We start from the raw sequence: 23,794 nt of genomic DNA on the forward strand, positions 1-23,794 counted from the left end.
TACAGGCCCAGGTCACTGTGCCCGCCCTGCCAGTTTCCATCTTTTTAAAGAGACCCTTGGCATTCAGTTAGCTTTTGCTGTGTAACACTTGCTTCCTTCACTCCACATCTCTGCATTGGCTGGCAGTTGGCTGATGCACCTGACTTTGGCTGTGAGGCTCTGCCTCCAGCTGGACCTGGCTTCATGTTGCCTCAGGGATCAGGCTAAGGCAGCAGCCCAGGGAGGAAAGTTTCTCTGGGCCTGGGTGGGGACCAAGCCTGTGGCCAGAGTGGGCAACCGCTCTTAAGCCTCTCAGGGCAGCTCTGCTTATATCCCATTGGCTCACACAAGTCACATGAAAATGTAGTCATGTGGTCACATGATCGAGACCAGCACCAGCAGAGTGGGAAACTGTTCCCATGGGAGAGGGCAAAGGAGTGATGACTTTTGGTCAGTAATCTAATCTACCACAACTTTCTTGCAGACACCCAGACTCAATTATGGGTTACAAGAGATCCTTTTTTATTTTTATTTTTTGAGACAAGGTCTCACCTCTGTTCAGTGGCATCATCATAACTCGCTACAGCCTCCAACTCCTGGGCTCAAACAATCCTCCAGCCTCAGCCTCCAGAGTAGCTAGAACTGCAGGCACCACCACACCCAGCTAATTATTTAACTTTTTGTAGAGACAGAGGGTCTCACTATGTTGACCAGGTTGATCTTGACCTGCTGGCCTTAAGCAATCCTCCTACCTCAGCCTCCCAAAGTGCTGGGATTATAGGCGTGAGTCCCAGTGCCCAGCCTCAAAAGATGCTTTTGAAAGCCAGATGATTTCCAGGTTGCAGCTTTCATCACCCTGAAGGCGGGACTATTGAGCTGCCTTCTGTAGAGCATTACTCATAATCACTGGGAGGGTCACCAGGCGAGTTTTGGCGTATAACTTGGAAAGGCTTCAGAGAATTGAGTCGCTATAACAGAATTTCCTTCCGTTCTCATCTACTATTTATGGAACCACAGCTCTCAGCACTGACACCTACAAAAATGGGAGATGGAATAGAACTGATGAAGAGCCCCGTCTCCATCCAGCCACGGGTCATCCAGTTCGTCTCTGGATCTGGGAACTAGAAGAACAAAGGCCCATTCTTTCCTTTAAGAAATTTGTTCCATCAAACATCTTAAACAGGGGAAAAAAAAAAAAAAGAAATTTGTTCCCAACAGAACTGTACTTTTCATGACTATTAATAATTATCATTCAAAATGTGTAATATATTTGTTTTGATCCATTGTGAACTGATAGCTATAATGACAAATAAACCCAGAAGATTTTTTTCTAACACTTAGAGCCTCGCAGGAAATCAAACAAATTTTAAGATTTCAATTTTATACATAATTTTTCTTGTGGAGAAGTATGTAGCGTAATCAGTAAGACTTTCCAACATGAAAGTGTTACCTTATGATGAATTATCTGTGGACGAATGAAAATGGAATAAAAGAAAGATGTCAAGTGTCTGAGCATTGAAGGAGAGGAGGGTCCTGTGTCGTTGGCCCTCTGCACCCGCGGGGCCCACGTCCTCAGGTTCCCCCGCCAGCTATGGGCCAGAAAAGCAGTCAGGCCTGTGATGGTGGCATCTGTACCGAACAGACACGTACAGACTTTTTCTTTTTTTGCTTGTCATTATTCCCTAAACAATACAGTGTAACAACTGTTTACATTGAATTCCATATTGTCAGTAATGTAGGGACAGTTTAGTCGGGAGGGTGTGCCTAGGCTATATGCAAATACTGTGCCGTTTGATGCCAGGGACTTGAGCATCTGAGGATTCTGGTATCCGAGGGGGGTCTCGGAACCAAGCCCCTACAGGTACTGAGGGATGACTGAACTGTTTTAAATGGATTTTGTTGGATACCAAATTGATACGGTATATTTATATTCCATCTGGTTACATTTCTTAAAGTGATATGACAGTTTTATTTTTAAGTGTCAATATTTACAATATGCCAGAAGTTGTATTCTTTGTAACTATTTAAACTTATGTAATATTTTAGGTGTCAACTTAATGTGTAAAGGGGGTAAAAAATATTTAAAATTCTTTTGGAGGGTATGGAAACAACACTGAAGACTGCTGATGCTGAGTGCACCCAGTGAACCTTAGAGTCAGAAGATCACAGAGATCAACCGAAGAATCCCTGGGTATGGGGTGTCCCCGTGCCTCCGCAGAAGTAGCTGGCATGGCTCTTTAGACCAGGCTGCTGGGCTTAAAGCCTGGCTGTGTGAGCCCTCTTCCTCAGTTTCCCATCTGTACTACCCTTGTGCTACAGATATCTGACATGCTTCCAGTATTTGATGCTTGAATGAGTAAATGCTCCCACAGTGCCTAGAACTGGAACTTGGGCCAGAAGAGGTGCACAGTGCCAGTTGGTGGTTTAAAGGAGCCTGGCACCACCTCCTCGCTCTCTTGCCGTGTGACACCTGGTCCTCCTGCAGCTTCTGCCTCGATTGGAAGCCCCCTGAGGCCCTCGCCAGAAGCAGGTGCTGGTGCACCGCGCTTCTTGTACAGCCTGCAGAACTGTGAGCCAAATACACCTCTTTGCCTATAAATTACCCAGTCTCAGGTATTTCCTTTATAGCAACACAAAGTAGGCTAACATACTCGGTCTCTAAGAAAAGAAAAAAGAAAAAAAAAATTTTTTTTAATGCACATTCTCTAAAGTTCTTGGGAGCTGTGTGCACATGTGGTGTATTCAATTTGTAATGTTTCTGGAGTTAAAAGAGATAAATTAAAGCTATCTTTCAGCCAGCTCTCTCATGAACTAAGAAAGCGAGAACTCACTCATCATCCCTGGAGGGCACCAGGCCATCATGAGGGATCCTTTCCACCCTCTTTCTGTTACCCAAACACCTCTCACTGGGCCCCACCTCCAACACTGGGGCTGGAATTTCAACATGAGTCTGGGAGGGGTTAAGTATCCAGTCTATATCACCGGGTCTCACTCTGTCGCCCAGGCTGGGTGCAGTGGTGAGATCACAGCTCACTGCAGCCTGGCACTCTTGGCCTCAAGCGATCCTCTTGCCTTGGCCTCCCAAAGTGCTGGGATTATAGGCGTGAGCCACCGCAACCAGCGGAGAATATGCATTTGGATGAGTTTATAACTATTGGCAATGCAGCATGAACTGTATGGCATTTGGCACAAGCTCCAGGAGCGGTCCTCACAGTGTGCTTGGAGACCCTGGCTGTCCTCAGGCTGTGGGACAAAGGGAGATAGAGGTGCCACACCTTGCAGGTGAGATCCATGGTCCTTTGAAGTGAAACTGGATTCTGAATGAAATGTAATGGGCTTTAAGTTAAGGGTGTCAGACTAAAAGAAAAATGTAGTTTTAGATAAAACAATTCACAGAACCAAAAAGGACCACTTCTTGCCTGGAAACGGTCACCTGAAGCCGGGGCAGGTGTAGCCAGTACTCAGACGCGCTCCTCAGACCAGGGAATGCCGCCTGCGGGTGCTTCTGCCCCATCATGCCAAGTGGGCCAGGTCAGCAGTCCCAGCAGAGAATGGCGGTGGCAGAGTTTAAAGAGGTCATTGTCACTGTGTCGTCATGACACCATGCAGTCCCCTCTATGGCCTTTCTGTCTGCTCAGTTCTTCTCGCTCTGTGAGAACGGGATGGATGAGGGTTCCCCCCTGCTTTTCTCAGCTCCCATCCCTGAATGTGCCTGGCCTTCAGCCACCCTGCAGTGGGACGGCTGAGGCTGTGTATCTTTAGACTGGTTCTATCACCCCAGGAATAAAGGGACAGTAGTAAGAATGCGATCTGCACAACACTTTTCTTCTGGTAGGTAGTTGCACTTTGGGATGTTATGTGTGAAGTCTTGGACCACAGTTGCCTTAGTTATGGAGCAATTCAGCTACTTAGTTCCTGGTTTTTTAAATTGATTTTTTAATTTGTTTTTTAAGATGAGGTCTCACTATATTGCCCAGGCTACATCTGCAACTCCTGGGTTCAAGGGATCCTCCCACCTCAGCCTCCAGAGTAGCTAGGACTACAGCCATGTGCCACCATGCCCAGGGGCCTAGTTTTTATTAAAAAAAATATATATATACAAAAAGCAATATTTTCATTCAAAGAATCTTAAAACATCAGAGATGGAAGGAGTCATAGAAGAACTAACTCCATGTTTCTCAAAGTGTGCTCCAGGAAACCTCAAGATACCTTGTAAAAGAATGGGTTTGGGACAGGATGCAAACTGTCCCTTTCCCTCCTTCCTCTGCAGAAGAATGATTCTCCATGTTAAAGGCTCTGAGAAGGCCTGCAGTCAGTAAACCATTTAGTGTTGTTGGGATCTGTGGTTCACATTTACTTGCTGCTGTGACCCTTCTTTAATCACGTGCAGAGTGTGTATGGGGAAGGACCGATTTATTCCAGTGCCTGCAGTTTAGTCTGGAAGAAACTAAGAGCCCCCCCACACACACACTTGAGAACTCTGTAGGCCCTGTGACCTCAGGAGCGTCTTTGTGCTTGTTCTTCAGCCTCCTCTTTCCCGTTCCTGGGGTGTTTTGGCTTTGGGTGGGGTGCACCGGTACAGAGCTGCGGACCAGGCTGCATGGCGGTGTTTGCAGCCCTGCATAACATCGGGGAGGAACACTGCAGCCCGAGCACCCCGTTGGGTCCTTCGCTGTGACATCTGAGCTCTGGACCAGCCAGGAGGGCAGAGCAGCCAGGGTCAGAGAGGGTTCCAGAGGCTTCTCACGCGGAGAACTGAGGTTCAGTCAAGTGGATTAGACGGGCTCAGCGGCTGCAGGAGGGGCAGAGGGCACAGGGGACTGGGGTTTTACGCTTCATGGCTGGTGGCCTCTCCGTTGGCCATGCTGGGGGGACACTGCAGGGAGGGCAGGGGGAGGTGCTGGTCTTAGTGCGACGCTAGGGGCCAGGAGTTCTCCCGCAGGGTAGGAGGTGGGGCTGGATTCCTGAGCACAGGCCGGGGAGGGTGAGGCGGTGGAGTACCGGCTCGTCTAGGAAAAGGGCCGGGAAACTGGGGCCCCTGGGCGGGAGGGAGCCGGGCTTTGGCGGGCGGCGATGGCGTCCCTTCGCCAGCAGGGGCCGCTCGTGTCAAGCCCGAGAAGACAAGCGACACAATGAAGTGCTTGTGAGACATTATCTTGCGGGACCTTCTGGAAAGGAATCCTTGCAACAAAGTTCCCAGCACCGCGCCCGCCGCGCAGCGCCCGAGGCCGGCTGGGGCAGCCGCGGCAGAGCCTCCGGGTCGCCCGGTCGGGCCGCCGGGGACCGGGGCACAGCTGCTGCTGCGCGTGGGGGACACAGGCGGCGTGGGCATCTGGGAGGTGGGAGATTTGTGGGGGGTGTGTTTCCTAAAATGGACAGTGACAACATCCATGCCATTTAAAGATCTCCTTACTGTGGAGTACTGTAGCAAAGGCACAAACAAGTGTATAAAACGTAAACGCGCAACTTAAGGGATGGTGGCAAATTGAACAGCAGTGTCATGGGAAGGTACCTGCTGTGGTCACAGTCCCTCCACACCAGCCTGTGTCCACCGTTCTCACCCTTATGGGGACCACTTCCCTGCTTTCCTGTCAGTCTTCACTACTTAATGATGCATCTTGAACAGTGCAGCTTTATTCCGCCAGTTTGGGGACTGTTGTAAATGCAATCACGTGGCATGGGTTATGGTTTCTTTCACTCAACCCTGTTTGTTGACATTCACTCACACTGTTGCACTTGGCTGCAGTTTGCTCATTCCCAGGCCTAGATTCCACTGACGAACATGCCATGCTCTGTCTCTCCGTCCTGCTGCCGAGCGCACGCAGGGGTCTGGGCCTGGCTGTGAGGAAGACAGCTGTGTGCACTCCAGCCCAGGCCTGCGCTGCCAGACAGCACGTGATGAAGGCCGGTGTCCTGTTGAGTCTTCAGGGCCGTCCGCCAAGACCGCGGAGAACTGGTGACAAGCCTGTTGTGTGCCCAGTCCGGGCAGGCAGGACTCCAATTGTCTTTTGCCCCTGCCCAGAACACAGGGCCTTGCACCCAGTATGCGGACAGTCCGGGTTTGAGGGATGAAGGAATGAACAGGCAGACCTGTGAGAAGTCCATGAGCAACTCTGGGTGTTGTTTTACCTTCTGTCTTTTAATCACCCAGCAATTAGGGAAGAAAGGAAGTAACCACTGGCTGGCTTCCTCCGAAAAGCCTCCCCAAACCAGGTGGAGCCAGGGGAACTTGGAGGATGAGGAGGATTTGGGTAGGAGGAACATTCCAGCAACAAGTGGGACAGCAGAAACGCAGGAGCACGACGGCCCGGTGAGGCCTCCAGAGGAAGGCATCTGGGGCGCCCTGGCTGCTGGGTGGGGGCGTGTCAGCTCCGTCCGATCACCTACAGCAGCTAAAATTGCCTAGAAACTTACTATACTTTTAAAGTGCTGTAAGGAATTATCTGGGTTCCCCGGCCGCGCCGGGAGGTGGCAGTGTGGTCGTGTGCTAGGGGCCGGGACGCGTTCAAGTTCAAGCTCCGTGTCGGGAGGAGGCTTCCCGACATTCATGTTTCGTTAATAACTTAAAGAGCCAGGCTGAGATGCCGCGGCCAGCGCGGACCTCAGCCCCACGCGGGCGCGACGCCCAGTCCGCCCCGCCGGGGAGGGGGCGAGGCTGCGGAACGGGCGCCCCGCGCGCGCCGGGGTGGCGGGGACGGCCGGGCTGTGGGGTCCTTCCTCCCGGGCCAGGCCGGCCCGCTCCCGCGCGGTGGCAGGGACCTGTCTTTTCTGAGAGGCTGCGAAGGGGCCCCCGGTGCCGCGCCACCCCCGGTCCCCGCCCCCCGCCCCCAGCTTCCCCCGCCCGGCGAGGTCCGCAGTCCTTCCCCGGCTCTGCTCCCGCGTCCCCGCCCTGGTCTCCGCCAGCCCCCGCCGGCCCCCGCCAGCCCCCGCGCCGCCGCCGCGCGCCCCGCGCCCCCCACCCGGCGGGCGTGCGCCCCGCCCCGCGCCCCTCCCCCGCCCCGCCCTCCCCTCCGCTCCCTCCCTCCCTCCGCTCCCCTCCTGCTCTCCTTCCCTCCCCTCCCCCTCCCCGCCCTCCTCCCCCTCCCCCTCCCCCTCCCGCTCCCGCCCGCCGCCGCCGCCGCCTCCGCCCGCCGCCCCGGCCGCGTCGGGTAAACCTGTTTGGCAAGGCTGCCGCACCGGGGCGGATCGTGCGGCCGGCGGCTCCCTCGCGGCTCGCGGCCGCCCCTCGGCCCCGGAGCCCCTCGGCGGCGCCACCATGTACTCGGGAGCCAGCCCCGGTGAGTCCTCGCGCTCGGGCGCCGGCCGGGCCGCTCGCGCGCTCCTCCCCGCGGCGCCGGCGGCGGTTGGCGGGCCCGGCGCGAGCGCGGCGCGGGCGGCGGGGCCGGGGGCGGCGGGGCCGGGGCGGGGGTCGGGGGCAGCGGCGGCGGGGCCCGGGCCGGCCGCTCCTTTGGCCCCGCGGCGGGCGCGCAGCCCCAGCCTCCTCGGCCCCCGCAGTCGTCGGGGCGCCCCGCGCGGCCTGGGCCCTTCCCGCGCCCCGCGTCCCCCGTCCCCGCCCGGGCGCGGAGGGCCGGGCCGGGCCGGCCGCCGGGTGTAGGCCCGAGGCCGGGAGCGCCCCGCCTCGCCCCACCGGCCGGGCCGCTGCTCCGGCCTGGCTGCCCCGCGGCTCGCGGCGCCGGGCGGGGACGGGGCCGCGGCCCGGCCGACACTGGGCACCGACGGATCCAGGCGCGGTTGGGGGCGCGAGCTCGGGGCGGGCGAGGAGAGGAGGCTGCTGCGCCGGCACCGAGCCGAGCCTGGGGCGGCGAGCCTGGGGCGCGCTCAGTTTCGTTTTTCTTTTTGCCAGCACTTCTTCGGCCCGTTTTCTGAAGGAAAGTCTGGAAATGCTGAATTTTGGCCAATTCCTGTCGGTAGTTAGGACTGTAGACTGAAAGGGATAGGAAGCGGCTCCCTGAAACCCTGAAACTGCGTGTGCGTCTGGTTTTCATTCCAGACACGCCGTCTTCCTTATTCAAGTGCTAATTGCCTTTTACAATTTACTAGAAGAGGTAGGAGATGTGTTGATCTCTTTAGCACCCCTTCTTACCAGCCAGCCTCTCATTCTTTGGAAAAGTTCTGAGAAACTTAAGCAGTAACACATTCTCTTTCCTTTTAAATGCAGAGCAGAAGGCAGTTTCCTTGCTGGGCCTAGGAAACAGTCAAGTGTTCTAATGCTTTTTCGCCTTCTCCCGCCAGGCACGTGGCTCCTAAATTTCCCGGCCGGCCACTCGGACGGGCACTGCCTGCGCCCCTTTGTCCGCAGGCTGCAGCAGCCGCGCTGCGCTGGCCGCAGGCCCTGCCGGGCTCCCTGCCTGTTTACCTGGCCCGGTTCTAAGTGGTCCACATTCCTGGTCCAGCCTACCCTGCTCGGGACCTGCTCCCCTTGGTCCCTTGACGGTGGACCCCAGCTGTGTGTCTGTTCAGGGCTCTGTTGTTCCTTGTGAATTCTGTCTTTTTTCAGACGCCACTTCTCCAGGGCTAAGCCTGCCCAACTATTAAACCCATCAGGGCTCTCACCAGTTTGATTGGAAAATGGTTTTAACCCTGCACCTGAGAGATGCCACAGCCCGGGGGCAGATGTTGGCCTCCAGGGACGCTTTGTGGCCAACCCCCCACACACACCTGTGAAATGGACAGAGCAACCCTTTGCTGTGTTTGAGAATCTTCCAGCTCATCCTTGTAAAGGAACCCTACAAATGTTAGCCACAACACTGTGCATTTTTTCAGATTATCAGTTTAAAAGTTGGAGGCCCAAGAAAAGTGAAGAAGCATGAGGAAGGTCAAGATTTTATGTTGTGTCTTATGTGTTATTTAATGCATTCAGCTCGCCAAAGGTAGTGGTGGCCTTTCATTATGAAGACAGACAGTAGAGCCCCAGAGAGGTTAAGACCTTTACCTTTGCCCAGGTTTCGAAGCCAGCCAGCATCAGGGTAGTGTGCCTGAGTAGGGAAGAGGCTCTCAGTCTCTTTTGACCTTGACCCACAGTAAGAGATACCTGTTGGGTATAGACTAGACCAGTGCCAGCCTGCATACCTGTAACTGATACCAGGGTTTCAGGAAGCAACACTTATGCTTATTGGCCCACTGTGTGCACGCACTGGGATGTTGTCTATTTCATTTTTAAAAATGCTTTAGTCCAGGCCCATTTCTGGTCACTAGCTGCTTTTTGAAGATTGTTGTTGTGGGGTTGGCCTGGTGGGGAGAAGCCTCCTGGAACGGGAGAGCTTTGGTTGAAAAAATAAATGTGTCTGTAGAATTCTTAGCTAATGGCAGGATGGGAATGAACCCAAGTTTCAGGTTGTGTGAGTGTGCTGTAATTATAAGGTGTGGAATGGTTCAATTTTATTCTACACACTAAGGCTTTTAATTTTGTTTAAAAGGAATTTTGGAGTAGAGTCTCTTCATCGAAACTATTTTTAATATTATATTTCCTAATTTAGAATAATGAAAAGACATTTGAATTGTAGAAAAATTACAAATAGTTTTGCTGCTTCCAACTGTAATGGACTTATTAAGCAACTAAGTAGATTAATTTAAAAACATAGTTCACAAAAGCTCTACATTATGCCTATATAAGTAAATACTGTTACATATGTGAATTCATATCTAAAGTTAGGAATGATACTATTTCTTCTCTTTTTGAACTATATGAAAGAGTTAGTGGTTTAGGATGGGTGATTTCAACAGTGACCCTAAGCCTTCATAGATGAACAAATTAGTTTTTTAGATTTGGGTTTTGTTTTGTTTTTAGCCACTTGAAGACTTAAAGGTCTTACTGTGTCTAAGTGATTGCTTGCTCCAAGGAATTGTTTCTTTTGGTTTTGCTATGTTCAAACTCCTGAGTGTTTCCATTCCTTGCAGATTTGCTACAAAGTAACCTTTGCGACATCTAAGATTTGCTTGGCGGTTGTATCAACAGGATAGTGACTTTAAGAATAACAACTTTTTGTGGTTTCTAGTGCCATTTAACTCCTGGGGCACCCTCCCCCCTCATTGTCTCATGAAGGTATGACCAGTTCTCCCAATAGTGAAGCTGCTGGGGCTGGAGCCCATAGCAACAGGGCTGGGTATTTGTGCAGCCTCTCCCTTGGGTCTGTTATAAACCTTGAGGAAGAATCTAAGTAAGTGTGTAAGAAAAAAAATATATAAAAACCTCAATTCCTAAAAGCTATAAGGTTTTAAGAAGCAGAATTATTTTTTTAACTTCTAGTTTCCATGTTAGAAGTTTTAACAGTGCCACTTGGGCTTATTCTTCATGAGTTATGCAACACTCCACTGTAATGTGTTAGTCTGATAAAATATGTTTTTGTTTTGTGAATTGTTATTGTGAACCCTCAAAATGTAACACTTGAGTTTCTATTGTGAAATAATTTTAAAAACACAAAAGCGGAGTGAGTAGTACAGTACTCTCCCATTTATCCATTACCAAGCTTCAACAATCGTCAAGGTTTTCCACATTTGCTTTGAATATACCCCTTTCTTGTTTCTCTTTGTGGGCATTTTCCAAAGCAAATGGCAGACCTGTTGTTTCACCCCCGATGTTCAAGTATGCATGTCTAAAGCATGGGAACATTATAAACACAACCCAGTGCCGCTGCCACATTTACTAGTCTGTAATCAATTTCTCTCATTCTTTCAGAAATGTGTTACAGTTGGTTGTTTTGGATGGTAAATTTTAATAAAAATTCATACATGCATTTGGTTTTCTGTCTTCCCAAGCTTTTTGGTGCAGCCTCTAAAGCTAGGCCTGCCTATTTGTCTCTCTCCTTTCGCCTTATTAAATTTACACTTAAAAAAAAAATCTCTTTTCTTAAGAGCATGTATATCAACCCTCCCCCCCCCAGCCCACCAGATTTTTTCTTTAATCGGTTCTAGAAAGAACCTCATTGTTCAAGATCTTTCCTTTCTTTTGGTGTCTCTTTTGCTGAGGGGGGATGGTTGGAGACCCAGTCGTGGTTTTAGTTCTGACACATTTATCTTTGGCAGTGTCCGGTGGACAGGTCGCTCACTCTGCATTTTTAATTTGCAGTTGCAGCAGAGTCCTGTTTTTCGTGGCACTCTTTCAGCAGAAGTGACATTTTATAATGTATGGAAAATGTGATTGACACTTGTGAATCTTGTGCAGTTCCTCTCGTGTAATTATTCAAATAAGAGGGAGTCTTCCCAGCTTTAGGTTGGGGGTGTCTCTCCTGTGTGAGATAGGGGAAATGGGTCTCTCCTTATCTGTTCCCTGCCATTCTTGACATTTCACCCCCCAACTCCATTATCTCGTCCTCAGTTGAAGATCCACTGGCAAGCACCCACACTGCTGAGCCCCAGCCTGCAGCCAGGGTTGGAGCCCGTCCTTTTTCACTGTAGCCTGTTAAAGTCAAGCTCTCGCTGTGGTGAAATATCATTTTTTTCCTCCAAAAATTTGAGAGCCTGAAACCACTATTTGTTCTCTGGTCCCTTACTTTTTGTGACCAATTAACTATGCCCGTCTCGTTTATTGTTCCTTAGATCTTTGCCCAGGGTGGCTGTACAATGTATCTTCTAACCTGGGAACTTTTGAAAGTGATGCGGGGCACACGTCATATCCCTGGGACAACAGGCATAGATGAGGATGGTGTGGGCAAGCCAGGATGGACGGGCTCTCTAAATGCACTTTCAAAATCCACCTTGTATTATGTAGGCTCAAAAATATAACAGACTTGAACATTTTAAACTTGTTTCACTCTATACGAAGTGGCTCTATACTTCGTGAAATCTTCATAAAATCCGAAGGGTTCGAGTGTGGTGTCCTGGAGAGGTTGCCACCAATTTGTACCTGAGGGTGCAGATGCGTCTCTTGAGCTGGGAGGCAGTGGGGTGGGGAAGGCCGACCAGACTCCCCACTGTCTGCCGAGAACCAGAGTCCTGCCCGGGTTCTTGTGGGTGTTGGATCAATCACTTGAAACCCCACCTTTTAATCTTCTTCTTTCTTTCCTCAAGGTCACGGCTAAGCAGTGGACAGACAGCATTCTGGCCATCAGCTCGAGCTCTGTCCTCGTCCACTTGCACAATGTCGGGTGTTTGCTACCATCTGTGGGTCTCAGTTTCTTCATCTGTAAGGCGGTGCTCTGGCCCAGATGACTCATGTTCCCCTATAGTGCCACAGGCCCTGCAATTCACTCCCCACCTTGCTCTGACAGCCGTGGCCTGGGACTCTGTGCTGAGGGGTCTGCACATTTGCTCAGCTCATTTTCCGAGTGTTCTAGTGGTGTTAGTGCAGTGACCCAGGAGGGAGGAAAGGCTGCCCAAGGCTGGGCAGCGATGGCCAGAGCCGGTGTTGAAATCCCGCAGCAAAGCGTGGCTGCTGGCCACTGAGTTATGTGGCCTGTGGTGTTTCTTTTCTTGTTTGATGTGTCAGAATAGTCAGTGGGTTCTAGAGTCAGGCAGTTTTTAGAAGTGTCTGTGCTGTTTAACACTGCAGACTGGCACAAAGATGCTAAGAGAATAACCAAATCACCCCACGTGCACACACGTGTGCACGCACCTCCCCGAGCAGGCTCTGTGGTCAGGCCTCCTGTCCTCCGGTCTCCTCAGGTCGCTCAGGGCTGCTCCTTTGGGACGCAAGCATAGCCCAGGGTGCCATGCAGCTGGCCAGTTAGGGCAGGTTAGGCCAAGACCTCCTTTGGAGTGGGTTTTAGGGAGGAAGTGGACACATTGCGGAGGGTAGCATGGAGTGGGAGCCAGGAAGCTGTTGGGGGTTTTGGCAGCTGGGTGGTGTCAGTCGTCCATAGAGCAGTGCGGGCCAGGGTGGCCTTTGTCATGGAACCCTGGAAGGTCAGGCCTGCTGCCCTGGAGACAGGTGTGCTGTGGCTGTGTGCCCCTCACGTTGCCCCGAGAGCGCTGGGGAGGAGCAATGCCTGCGAGCACCCTGGGTTCCACGAACAGGGAAGAGGGTGCGCCCACTGCATCCTGAGTGCCGGGTGGTCAGCGCAGTCTGGAAAGGTCATTCCAGTAGCCCCGAAGGAGGAGGGGGCCTTGGCCTCTGTGTCAGGGCTGGAAAAGGGTGAAAGGCGGAGGAGAAGCTGCAGGCGGGTAGCCAGCATCTGGGACAGCGGCCCCGGGTGGGGCGGCTCTGGGCAGAGCGATGCGCCCTTCTCTTCTGCACCTCAGGGCACTGTGCGTGTGAGCGCGGAGAGCACAGGGCCTGTGCGTGTGCTGGAGCGGGTGCATGCGGTGAGGGCTTTGGGCTCGGGTTTGAATCTCGCCTGCACCGAGCAGACAGCCTGTCTGGGCCCAGGCCACACCTTACTTGCTTTGCCTTCCAGAGCCTCCAGTACCTGGAAAGTAAGATGATAATGGCACCTGCCTCCGGCTGTTGTGAGGGTGCAGTGGGATGCAGTGCGGGGGGAGAGGGGGAGTGCAGCGCATCGCTTGGGGTGCACGGCAGGTCTGACCCCTCCCCACAGGGTAGTTTGTAAGGTTGCTGTGGCTCAGCCCAGCAGAGGTCCTGCCCAGGGAAGCCCCATGGATGGTGGGGCCTGGCCTTCCGTCTTCACGGCCCCCATTCAGTGGAAATTGCACCAGTGACTTGCTGGGCCATGGGAGGAGGGGAGATTGAAGTCACTGAGTCTAGCTTCTATTACTGGCAGATGGAAACACTATTACCAAAAATAAGGATAATGGAATGAGGGACCAGCAGGTTTTGGGAAGGAGAATCCTGCATGGTGTCAGGACACATTTGAGGTGTAGAGAGGGGCAGGCAGTTGAGTTCAGCCCCGAGGTGGGCGCTGGAGACGGGGTTAAGCAAGGCAGAGAGAAGTGGAGGGGCTCTGATCATGGGGAGGCTCAGGCACTGCGGCCCAGGGAGGATGAGCAGGGAGCCTGAGTCGCCCGCTGGTGCTGGGCTGGAGCAGGCCCAGGAAGCCTCGTGGCTAAGAGTGGGGTCACCAGCCCTGGGGTACATGTTTCTAGGAGGTGGCATGTTGGATGTCCCAGAGAGGACTTTGCAGTGGACCGTAGGAATTGAGTTTATCCCTTTTCCTTTAAAGTTCTGATTCAGTGAGCACCATACTTGTGTGTGGTATAGTATGTGGTTCCATGCTGCTGCAGATACAGCTTGTCTGCCACCAGGCAGAGGGGCAGAGGGGGCTTCCGAAGGTGACTACTGGGGGCTTCAGTAAGTTGAGTGACTAACGCCCATCTCGTGAGAGTCCCCGGGCAATCACTTGGGCCTGTTCTTGTGTTTTCCAAGTTATTTCAGGCAATTCAGCTCTGGGAGTTGTGGCACTTAAGGAGTTAGCATAGAGAAGGCAGCAACTTTCATCTTGCAGTTGTGTATAAAAAGGTCAAAAAACTAAGGTCCATGGGTCATAGTCATTTGAGACATTTTGTTAGGTTTGTCTTTACAATGTCATTTTGTTTATAGGTAGAGGAGCTTGAACCCACGTGCTCAGCCAGGAGGTCTGAGGACGAGCTAGGGGCGCTTTGCTCTGGCTCCTTCTTGAACCCCTATGGTAAGAGGACCTGCAGTGGGAACGTTCCCGAGGTCCTCGGGTCAGTCCTACTTTAACTGATCCTATGCAGGACACAAAGGGGGCAGGTGCACTGTGTGAATGGGGTGGGGGCCTGAGCCTCGGTTACAGATGACGACGGACGATCGTTCGTGTGGCACTTGGCAGGCTTGGAGTCCTGGACACCACTCTCATCTAAACACAGTCCGCACGGTATGGCAGGCTGAGTGGTGAGAATGCAAAACCCAGTGTGGCCCCAGCCCTTCAAGCTAGCGTCATTAATTTTTTTGTGGGAACAAAGGAATTAATTGAATAACACGAGTAAAAAGTTGGGAGAAAGCAAAGGCAGAAACCAAGAATCACAGAGGGGAAAGTTGGGACAAATCCTGGGTGTCCGGGTGCCTGGTGCTCTTGACACAGTGGGTTGCTGTGACGACAGTAACCCTGACTGTGGCGGGTCAGGGGGCCTCACATGTCCTAGCTGCAGGACTCAGCGTCCTTGTGGCACAGAGAGTGGGACCTTGTGGTATGTAGTGCTCAGCTGAGGTGGAGCAGGCAGATTGCAAGTGCTGACTCATGCTCAGCCCTCCGAGAGTGCCTGCCGATTGTCGCCGTGTCCACTGCCGCTGTGGTGTTATTGTGCTGTTTGAGAGCATTTCCTCCCTCCTAGTTCTGGCAAGCAGGGATGGATAACAAAACACTTGAAAAACCATATCCTCGAGAGAGCAAGTGTACTAAATGCTTGGTGCCCTCGAGCTCCGCACGGACCCAGCGGCACGTGAGGGTGGGACTCTGACGGCGCTGTGGGCAGGAGGAGCTGACGGAGCGCCACAGTTGGAGAGCCAAGGTAGGAGCTGGGTCACAGCCAAGAGAGACTGCAGCAGCCTCGAGTGGCCCCATCGGTGACAGGCCTGAGCAACGGGGTCGTTGCTGGGACTTCGTTCCCTCTGCTGTGTGCTGCTGTTTTGTGAAGAGTGCAGTTTGCTAAATATGAAAACGTGGTTCAGGACAAAGAATGGTCATGTTAGACTTGGAAGGTTCTCAGAGTACCTGAGACAGGTAAGACAGTGTAGCCTTGAGCTGTGGGCATATGAAGGCTTTGGTGGGATGATCGATGAGGTACACTGTGGTGGGACAGGCCCCAGATCTGACTGTTGCTCCTGTAGCCTCCAACTCCTGGGCTCAAGTGATCCTCCTGCCTCAGCCTCCCGAGTAGCTGGGACTGCAGGCATGCGCCACCATGCCCAGCTAATTTTTTAATTTTTTGTAGAGACAGGGTCTTGCTTTTTGCTCAGGCTGGTCTTGAACTTCTGACCTCAAGTGATATGCCTCAGCCTCCCAAAGTGTTAGGGTTACAGGAGTGAGCCACCAGCCTGTTCTGGAACATTTGAGGTGACCTTGTGTCAGGTCCAGCCTCTTGGCGGGCCGTTGTCCTGGTTCTTTGGCTCCTTCTCGGAAGAATCACAAGCAGGCCGTGTGCCGGAGCCATTGCAGACAGGAAGCAATTCCACACAAACAGCTTTTATTGCAGTAAAGAAGGAAGCTACGTGAAGTGAAAATACGCCCCAGGGAGAGGAATAGGTCAGTGTCCATGAGTGGAGGAAGATGTTGGGGGCTCCCAGATGGTTCCCTTTTATTGGCCTGGTGGGTGAAGGGCCTGAGGGGCGGGGCGGTGTTACCAGGTGATTGATACACATGATGTCAGGTGTTGTGCGTTTTCCTGCAGTCCCTTCCCCTGAATGGTTCCCGGCTTCTCCACCCCTAGGAACCGCCCTCCTGGCCTGTATCTGCCACTTTTGATTTGGTCCCTGCCTAACATTCCCCCCTGGGAGACATGGAGCCTGAAAATCTTTGGGGTTTGGGGCTGAAGGTCCATCTTCTGTAGCTGCTTCCAGTGGACAGGGATGATGTTCTCCAGGCTGTACAACCTCTTTTAGGAGCTACAGGTGGGAGTCACTTGGAGCCCTCTCCAGCGGCTCCGTGGGTGGCAGTGTTATGTTGCCCAGTTGTGCGGCAGAATCCCCGAGCTAGCACAGCTTCACACAGCGCTGTTGAAGCCTTGAAGACGAGCACAATAAGAAGGTTAAATGCATGGGTCAAATATTAAATAGGACAGTGGCCACTGAAGGTCCCAGGAATGGTAACAACCAGGTCATACTTGATAATAGCGAAGAAAGGAGTTGCGGTCAGATGAAGAAAAATGAAATCATAATGAAAATATGAAAATTACTGGGTGTCTGAAAATAGGTGACCGCAGAATTATTCCCGTGTGCACAATACATCTACTACGCAGAGGGTTCCAGCAAAGGCTTACGTGAGAAAGATCAGGAAATATGTGTAGGGACTTTTTCACTCTCTGTGGTGGCATAACCCCTGAGGCTTAATTATTTCACCTTTTTGAAGAGAACCTTTAATCCCTCAGTTGGTTTGCACTTACTTGTAGGCGTCTGGGCTTTGAGCGTCTCCCGACTTCGCTCTCGAGATGTGCACCCAGCCCTCGGCTCCTGAGCTCGACCCCGTGGGGTGTGCACCGCTTGTGGAGTAGGCTGAAATTCTGGCTGGAGTGCCCAGGGAAAGCTCCCCGACGGAAGCACCATTGAGACTTAAGAAGGTGGCGTGGGGTGGCTGCCACTCGTGCTGTGTGACTGGGGCAGAGGCCGGGGCACCGCCGGTGAGGGGCTGGACAGCGCAGCAAGGCCACACAGGAAGTCGGCTGTAAAGCGTGCTGGGTGTGTGGCAGGAAGAAGGCCATGGGCAGGGGTGGGGTCCAGCGGTGGGCGGCTGCGGGGGGGTGGGGGAGCCGCCTTGTGGGGGTGCAGGCCCCTTGAGACAGAGCCGGTATTGGCAGGAGGGAGAGGGAGGGGCACCAGCTGGCTTATTTGGTAAGGACCTCTGTGCTGTGTTTAGAACTGGCTGAGGGGTAGAATGGAGACAGGGAGGCCTGCCTGGAGGAGGCCAGGTTTAACATCTTAAAGGAATGGACGACAGAGTGTGTCTGCCTGCACCTGTGTACCTACACACTGCTGCAAGTATTTAGAGACTGACTGTCCCTCTAGACCACAGACCATGCCAAGTTCGTGTCGCCCCAGGCTCTCCCGAGGTGTGGATTTGCACGGTACTTGCTACTTACTACTTACTTGTTGAAGAAGCCGGTGTTTATGCTCTTGCATCCCTGAGGTCTGTCCGCATGTGGCTGACCGCATCTTCTGGGTGCAGTTCAGCACGTTCCTCTGTCCGGTGTCTTTCCTGCAGATCAGCAGTCAGATCGAGAGGCTTGGTTGGTCTCATGCAGATTCTAGTGCTTTGGTTTGGTTTGGTTTCTGCCTTGATCCATCACTGGTGATGGCAGGTCCCCCTTAGCAGGCAGGCTTGCTGGTTACTGTTGACCGGCAGTCACTGGGCTCCAGGAATTCATTAGGGTGTGTGACATGCTGAAATTCTGATGCTACTTCTGCATATAAAACCTTGCCCTGGTCAGCTGTTTGGTTTCTGGTGTGTGTTGAGGGCAGAGGGAATGGCAGTGGGTGGCATGGGGCCAGGACAGCTGTGCTGGGGGAGGAGGGCTGGTACCAGTGGGCTGCCAGGTAAGGCTGGAGTGAGGGGCCAGTTCTGTAGGCAGCGGGACCTCTGGAAGGTGCAGAACAGGTGTGACAGGCTGGGGACCTGCGAGGAACCAAGGGGTGTAGGGAGGGCAGGCAAGGCCTGGATGGGCAGTTGGCCGCTTTGGAGCTGGCCTAACGTCGCTGGTGGAGGTGGGCAGGGAGCAACTGGGGTGAGCCAAATGTGAGGAGCCCTGGGGAATTCACTCTGTGCACTTGGGGCGCCCAGCGGGCTTTGCCTTGCTGGGGTTGGTCCCTCGTCTGTCTACTTCGCCTGGTTGTGACCGCTTTGCTGCCGAGACCATGTTGGTTCCCTCTCCTTAGTGTCCAGCATCTGCCATAGTGTTTTCTTTTTCATCACTGAATGCTTCCTGCATTCCGTTGTTTCTTGTTTAGAGGTTAAATCTGTGTGTCGAGACTAGTTCACACCTTTGAAAAGTCCCGCAGCTGTCGTGCCCTGGGGCCCCTCCTTGTCATGCTGTGGGCTGGACTAGAGCAGGTGGGCTCCCTGGGCTGTATTTGGTGTGGGAGGCACCACCTGCGCCCAAGTGTGGTGCAGGTGGACGTCACAGAGGGCAGTGGGCCTCGAGGACCCTTACCACACTGACTTACTTGGGTAACGGATGTACCAGGAAAGTGAGATCACAACTTGCCAAAGGGCAGACGGTGACAAGCCTCCTCTCTCGTGTCCCACCAGCCTCCCAGCTCCACGTCAGTCGGTGCTAGGTGTTGCTGGCTCAGGTGGGCAAACTGCATCCAGCCACTGGGCCTGTTGGTCTTGCTGTGGAGCCCGGCCACCCCTCTGTGTTTCCTCGGGCCTTGCCCAAAGCTGCACCTGCAGGAGACAGGTACGGAGCAGCTGCGGGGGCCAGCGGGGAGGCGTGGCCTGGGCCCCAGCTAGGCAGCTGCGTGGGGGTCCCGGCCCAACCCTTACGGCTGCAGAGCCTGAGCAAGCTACATAGTTGTTTTGTGCTCAGTGTCTTCACCTGTAAAATGGGGTGATCATAATACCTCCTTTCCTGTGAGGATTAAATGCACTCGTATGTGTGAAAGCACTCCAGACTGTGCCTGCACTATTGGTGTTGCAGGAAGATGACTTGGTGGCTCAGTGAGGGTTTGTGGCTTCACTGGGACGTGGGAGTCCTTTGACATGGGGTCACATTTTCCTGTCGTCTGAGGTTGGTGATGAAATTCTAGAGGTGAGCTAAGGAAAATTTGTTGTCTTGGGTGAAGATTCTTCGAAAAATAAATGCCATGAAGTCAATAGAAAAGATGGTGAGAAACTTGGTTGCAAAGCTGTGGCCCCCTGCACGGCGTGAATTGTGCATGTTTGGAGGAAAGGCACAGAGCTAGGCTGACCCTTTGAGGGAGATGTGAATTTCGTGCCATCAGAGAGTCATCTCACCTGAGTTGATGGTGACAGAGGAGTCCTGGCTGTCTGGAGCTCTGTGCTCAGAAAGAGGCCGAGTCTGAGCGTGTGGGCTCGTGGAGAAGGCGGCCTGTTGGGTTATCGGTGTTTGCCACGGCGGGACAGGAGGCTCCGAGGACCATCCCACATGACTGTCAAGGAAGTTTAACTTACAGCTTCTAAGAGCTTAGTGAAAATCAGCTCTCCTTAGCTTTCCGATAGTCCTAGGTGTCATTCTGGTAAACATTAATTTGAAGTGTGGTTTTATTTGATTTTTGCACATTTTTACGGAAATAAGGTGTTTTGTAGTTCATGTTGTAGAGTCTTGCAAAGTCATCTTTCAGATCGTGGCTCTTGAACTGATGCGGCAGGTGGTGGTTTTACTTTCCCCGTGGAGATAACCCCGGGCCTCCCTGGGGCTTTCAGCGTTTCAGGCCTGCTGCTGTTAGGAAGTTCTTTCTTAACCCCAGCTCTCAGTCCAGCCCTACGGTGCTCTCCACTGCTGTGGACACTGTTGGTGTGGTCTGTTCCAAGTGTGTCAGCATTGTTACCCAGGGGTAAAGAAAAATGATAGGTATTTCAGAGGGAGGAAGTTCTTTTTAAAAGTCACACCTTTTAAAAAAATTTGAGGTGAAATTCACGTAACGTAAAAGTAATCATTTTAAAATGAACACTTCAGTGGCATTTACAATCCTGTACAGCATCATCTCTGTCTACTTGCAAACCTTTTCATCATTCTAAAAGAAGGCCCATACAAATAAGTACTCACCCCATTCCCTACCACAGGGCCCCTGGAAACCACCAGTTTGTGTTCTGAATCTATGGATTTACCTATTCTGAATATTTTTTGCAGATGAAGTCACACAATGTATGCACTTTTGTCTTCCTCCTTATCCTAATGTTTTCAAGGTTTATGTTGCAGCATGTGTCAGTACTTGATTCCATTTTATTGCCAAATACTATTGCATCGTATGGATATACCACAAATTGTCTGTCGACGGACATTCGGGTTGCTTCCGCTTTTCAGCTATTGTGAATAGTACTGCTGTGAACATTTGTGTGCAAGTTTTTGCATGGACTGTGTCTTAATTTCTCTCGTAGTTGCTGGGTTATATGGTAGCTCTGTGTTTGACTTTTTAGGGAAGTGCAGTACTGTGTTTACAGCAGCCGCACCATTCTACGTTCCCACTAGCAATTTACCAAGATTTCAGTTTTTTCACATCCTCATCAACAATTGTTATCTCAGCATTTTAGAAAATAAAGTTCTTAAGTAATAAACCATTTTTGGCACCTTTAGTTACCAAAGTGGGAAAAATGTTAGATTTAAGCATGTTTTGCCCAGATTGAACTAATAGATATAAGGTATTATACATTTATTTCTTAATGTCAGAGTGTAGAGTATGTTTAGAACCTGGACAGCTAGATGAACTTGATAAAGTTAAACATAATTTAACAGGGAGAACAAAAATATAGTCCAATATCTGGATTCAGCCCTGTATGTCTAATTTTTTTTTTGAAACAGAGTCGTGATCTGTTGCCCAGACTAGAGTGCCATGGTCAGCCTAGCTCACAGCAACCTCAAACTCCTGGGCTCAGGCGATCCTCCTGCCTCAGCCTACTGAGTAGCTGGGACTACAGGCATGTGCCACCACACCCAGCTAATGTTTTCTATTTTTAGTTGCCGGGCTAATTTTTCTATTTATTTATTTATTTTTTTTTAGTAGAAACAGGTCTCCCTCTTGCTCAGGCTGGTCTCAAACTCCCTAGCTCAAGCAATCCTCCCACCTCAGCCTCCCAGAGTGCTAGGATTATAGGCTTGAGCCGCCGCACCTGGTCCTGTATGTCTAATGTCAAAGAAGTTCACTCTGATTATTGAGGGCCACCTCTGTGCACTTCCGGTGCTGGGGGATGCCTGAGTCACCAACACAGACAGGGACCAAGTGGCCGCTCATGAATCCGTGGAAAATGGCAAGCTTCTGAAGCTCATGCAAGCAGGGCATGGTCCCGTAGCAGGGGCAGGAATATGGCCCTGAGCATGCGGGCGGGGCTACTACCAGGGCCAGAGGCTGGCTGGCCTGGAACAGATAGATCTCTGTCCAGAGCGATTGGGAACAGGTGCGAGAGATGGTTTCTGAGCAGCCTACTGGCTGCAGGGAGAGCAGTGGGCGAGTGGCTTATACCCCAGAGCCGCCCCTGTGAGGGAGGCTGAGGCCAGAGGGATGGGCCGGCGTGGGGTGGGGGGAGGAGGCGCCGGGAGGGCTCCTGCTGCTGGGGCTTGGATGGCTGCAAGCCACTAACACAAGAGACGAGATTTATGTGGCATTTGCAAACTTTGAGGAAAAATTCTAAAGGACTTTGTATTGTGGAAAAATTCAAATGTACACAAAAGTAGAGGAGAAAATGTTAGGGTCCCTTGTGTGACCTCCCTCGGCCTCAAGCCCTGAGTCTGGTCTTGCTAAGGTGCCCTCCTCACCGTCCGTTTTTGAAGCATCATATCATTTCATTCACAAATATTCTTTTAACTTTTTATTTTGAAATAGTTTTAGATTTACAGAGAAGTGGCTGGAGTAGTGCAGAGCCCCTGTGGGCGTCTTCCCCCAGTGCTGCCGCCGCCACACGTCACAGGACACTTGTCGGAGCCAGGCGGCTGTCTTCGAGGTGGCTCTGCCTCCCCAGCTCAGCCTGGGCCGGCCCAGGGTCCCACGCACCCGCAGGTGGCGACGGCTCCTGCTGTGGCCTGGCGTGGGCGCCCTTCAGGCCGGCCCCTGTCCTCTGGGCGCCTGTCACTTGAGCATTTCTGGACCTGTGAGGCGCTCCAGGCTCACGTTGAATTTGCTCTGTCCCAGCCTGTTTCTCAGTGAGCTCTCACTCCTTTTATTGGAGATGTGTCAGGAGTGAAGATCTGGGTGCGGGGTGCTCCTCGTCGCGGCCGCCCCTGCCTCCCGCCCGTCCGTGGGCGAGGCCTGGAAGCACACGTGCTCACACCAGCAGGTGCACATCTCTCCCCGTTCATCGTCCTGCATGAACATCAAAAACACGGGCCCATACCCACGCCACTGATTCAGCTCCAGCACCACAGGTTTATTCGCGCCGTCCCCTCCCTGGTTTATGACCGCGTCAGATAGTGAGGGGCCGGGTCTCGCTGTCTAGAGTGCGTGTAAAGTGGTCTCAGAACTGGTAACCGGTGCCCTGTGAGAGACCCGCGCACTGACTGGAGCGCTGATAGGGGTGTGCGTAGCTCTTTTTGTCTTTAGCCTTGTAGTATGAGAACATCGTTTTCCAAAGTCGCTTAGTTCCTTTCTTCTCTGCGCCCGTCAGTGTGGCCCCTGCACAACCATTGAGCCCGCCCGCCGGTGCCCCTTCTGTCCCTGGCTCCCTTCTTGCTGACAGCTTTTGCTCTGGCCACACAGGTGGGGCCCAGTGTATGCTGTGTCATGTCATTGTTTTCCATCTTGTGCCCCTGCATCCAGTTCCCATTATACGAGAAACTGAGTGAGATGTTTGTGGATGAGAATTGGTAGTCTGGAGTGGAAAATGAGCTTGTTGGTCATGTGGCAGTTAAAAATCTGAAACATGCGGGCAGTGAGAGCCCTCGCTGGCTCCTGTCAGGGAGTCAGTCATTCCTGGCGTTGCCACGGAAGGGTAGAGTTGCTATGCAGAGCTGCTGCCCAGACGTGCCAGAGCCTGTGAATAGCAGCCTGGCAACGGTGGCCGCCAAACACTGCGACAGCCCATTTGCTCCACCGCCATGCGCTGTGCGTGGGCGGCTGGGGCGGCGCTGGGGCCCTGCCCCCGCCCGGCTCTGCCTCGCAGCGATAGGGCCGCAGGCCTCACGTCATCTCCAGAGGCGCACGACCCTCCTGTCGCCCCATTGGAGGCCTTTCATGCAGAATTTTCTCAGGGTGTGTGCTGCAACCACAGGCAGTGTTGCTTTGGACTCTAGCTTTTAGAAAATTGTTCTTGCCATCATGTTAAGAAGAAATACATACTCATCTCAAAGAATTGAGTGCATGGGGAAATAAAAAGAGAAAAAAAATCACCCAGAGTATCACTTCATATCTGTTCATAGAAATTTATTTCCAGGCATTTTTTCTACGCATATGTAGACAGTTGGGATTGGCTTACATTTATAATTTTATGTCTTTCCTGTTCACCTAATATTGTGAGCATTTCTGAGCGCTGTTTATTTTTTGTGCGGAGATGTGGTCACAGTTTTTACTTGTTTTTAAATTTATTTTACTTTTTAGAGGAAGAGTCTCACTCTGTCGCCCAGGCTAGGGTGCAGGGGCACA

The 23,794-nt window shown here is 52.4% G+C and overlaps 1 protein-coding gene across 1 annotated transcript in view; it reads left to right on the top strand.

Moving 5' to 3' along the window:
- The first annotated feature begins 7,098 nt into the window (after window positions 1-7,098).
- The window catches only part of AGO2 (argonaute RISC catalytic component 2), a 122,578-nt gene continuing 105,882 nt past the window's right edge, over window positions 7,099-23,794 (top strand). Inside the window, exon 1 of the mRNA XM_012735944.3 lies at window positions 7,099-7,256. Within this exon, the coding sequence (XP_012591398.2) occupies window positions 7,235-7,256 (22 nt within the window). The 5' untranslated portion in view covers window positions 7,099-7,234. The remainder of the gene's footprint in view (window positions 7,257-23,794) is intronic.

This window comes from Microcebus murinus, chromosome 7, assembly GCF_040939455.1.
Source record: "Microcebus murinus isolate Inina chromosome 7, M.murinus_Inina_mat1.0, whole genome shotgun sequence".
NCBI lineage: Eukaryota > Metazoa > Chordata > Mammalia > Primates > Cheirogaleidae > Microcebus > Microcebus murinus.